Raw genomic sequence first — 1,868 nt, 5'->3', positions numbered from 1 at the left:
TGCTGTTCAACCACGTGCTGATGTGCTCCGTCGAGTGCGTTAGATGCGGAAAGCAGGTTCGTTACGCGAGGTGTCACCAGAGAAGCACTCCATCGGGTTCCTTACGGGGGCAATGACGCCGGCTACCAATACCAATGTCGTCCACGCCGTGTCCGACCGAATGGAACGTGTGTACGACCCACAGGACAGGCGCACCAAAGAGGCCCTTCCAGTGACCGCATGCGTATCGACACAAAAGGCGCGCATGGAGACTGCAGGGATGCCAGGTAGCGGGTGGGAAGTCGATGTCGACTTGAAGATATGCGGCTGCCGCATATTCTTCAAGTCGGGCTACTGTATCCATCTTATTCACGCGCTCTCGGTACGGAACCGCCTGGACATCTTTTGCCGGACTCGACTCGTGTACAGGGGCCGCAATAAAGCGCGCCGTGCGCAAACTGAGCAGCAAAACACTGGAAGACCTGCAAACAATGGCAGAGCACTGCAGTTAGATTAGTTTCCGTTAACACCAATCACACATCCAGTGACTCGTACCTCCAGGCCCCCTCACACCCACCCGCCGACCGCCACCATTTCCTACTCCGTGCACTACTTAGCACGCCATCCCGCAATAATGTCCCACCACCGCTTGCTGCGGCTCTCCCCGCGCGATCATCAACCCAACGCGGCGTGTGTTGCTGTCCGTGCGTCGCTCACGTACGGGTTTCTCCTATTATAATAGCGAGCATTCTGGCCGCCCTTTCGGGTTCATTTTACTTCAGGAAACAGGAACTGTGCAGATGGAGGCGGTGGAGCGGCGTGATCTGGATGTAAGGCAGCGAATGACGCGCTTGCTGCTCGTGGGAGTTATCTGTGTCCTTCAGGATAGCCGCGAGAACGTCCTCCGCGCGACTCGTGCCGGTGGCACCTGAGGGGGCAGGATTTCCAAAATGAATGGCGTTGCTGCACCCTTAACTACGTCTACACGACAGGCCTTAGAGCACCCTTAAACCACTTCGGCGCCCTTAACTGCTGCCGTTAGGGCGCCCAAAACCTTTGGTGCCATTATGGTACTGATTAAATTACCGGAAATTTAAAACTAGAAGCGAATTATCATCATCAGCACGCGTTGTTGTCAAATTTGTTGCATGTACAAGAAGAAGTAAACATAAGAAGAGGAATATGACCAACAGCACAAGTTTCATCAAGAAAGTGGCATTTTGTTTTGTTAACAGACTACTGAAGGCTACAAGTTAAACGTGATCATTGTGGGAGCAGCACTTTACTAATCTCTTGGTTCGTCTTCTGCATTTCCTTCAAATTCTTCTCGCTATGTGGTATCATCTTCGTCGTACACAGCAGCAACCAGGCTAGTCTTAGTCGTATCACGCTTACGTAGGCTTCTGTCACCCGATGGCGTTCAAACCGATGTGTGTTGCGCAAGTATGCGTACACAATGCCCAAGACCATTACCCCACAGCATTTTAAATCAGGTTGCGAGGGCTTGGCGATCCACTTCACGATAATTTGCTTCGGAAAAGGCTCTTTTGAGCCACTTTGGCTGTGCCATTTCTCCAGATATGGCCGCAACTGGTAATCCCATGTATTATCCAGTTCTTTTCGGTAACAGTGATCATGTAGGGGCTCATAGAAATACACCGTCAGTGTTGTCGGGAACGTGATCTCCACAATGATGACTCCCCAGTAATTCGAACTTAAATTTATGGGCATCACCACATAAGATGTCTCCGATAGCCATTGTCTTGGTGGTTTAGGCCACCCTGCAACCAATGTCAATGATGAAAATGTGATACAACCATCCACACTTTCAGCAATCATTCTGATTCCGAAATCAATCACGGCGTCGTTCAGTAATCCATCGCGTAGAA

General features: G+C 50.9%; 1 protein-coding gene across 1 annotated transcript in view; it reads left to right on the top strand.

Annotated features, from left to right (window-relative positions):
- The window catches only part of PPTG_18578 (hypothetical protein), a gene marked incomplete at both ends in the record, with an annotated part of 4,482 nt that extends 3,986 nt beyond the window's left edge, over positions 1–496 (top strand). Inside the window, one exon of the mRNA XM_008917137.1 lies at positions 44–496. Coding sequence (XP_008915385.1) covers positions 44–496 — 453 coding nt within the window. The remainder of the gene's footprint in view (positions 1–43) is intronic.
- Positions 497–1,868: the final 1,372 nt, after the last annotated feature.

Source organism: Phytophthora parasitica, assembly GCF_000247585.1.
Source record: "Phytophthora parasitica INRA-310 unplaced genomic scaffold supercont2.94, whole genome shotgun sequence".
NCBI lineage: Eukaryota > Oomycota > Peronosporomycetes > Peronosporales > Peronosporaceae > Phytophthora > Phytophthora nicotianae.
The sequence above is the reverse complement of the archived record's forward strand: the minus strand, read 5'-3'. Positions and strand labels throughout refer to the sequence as shown.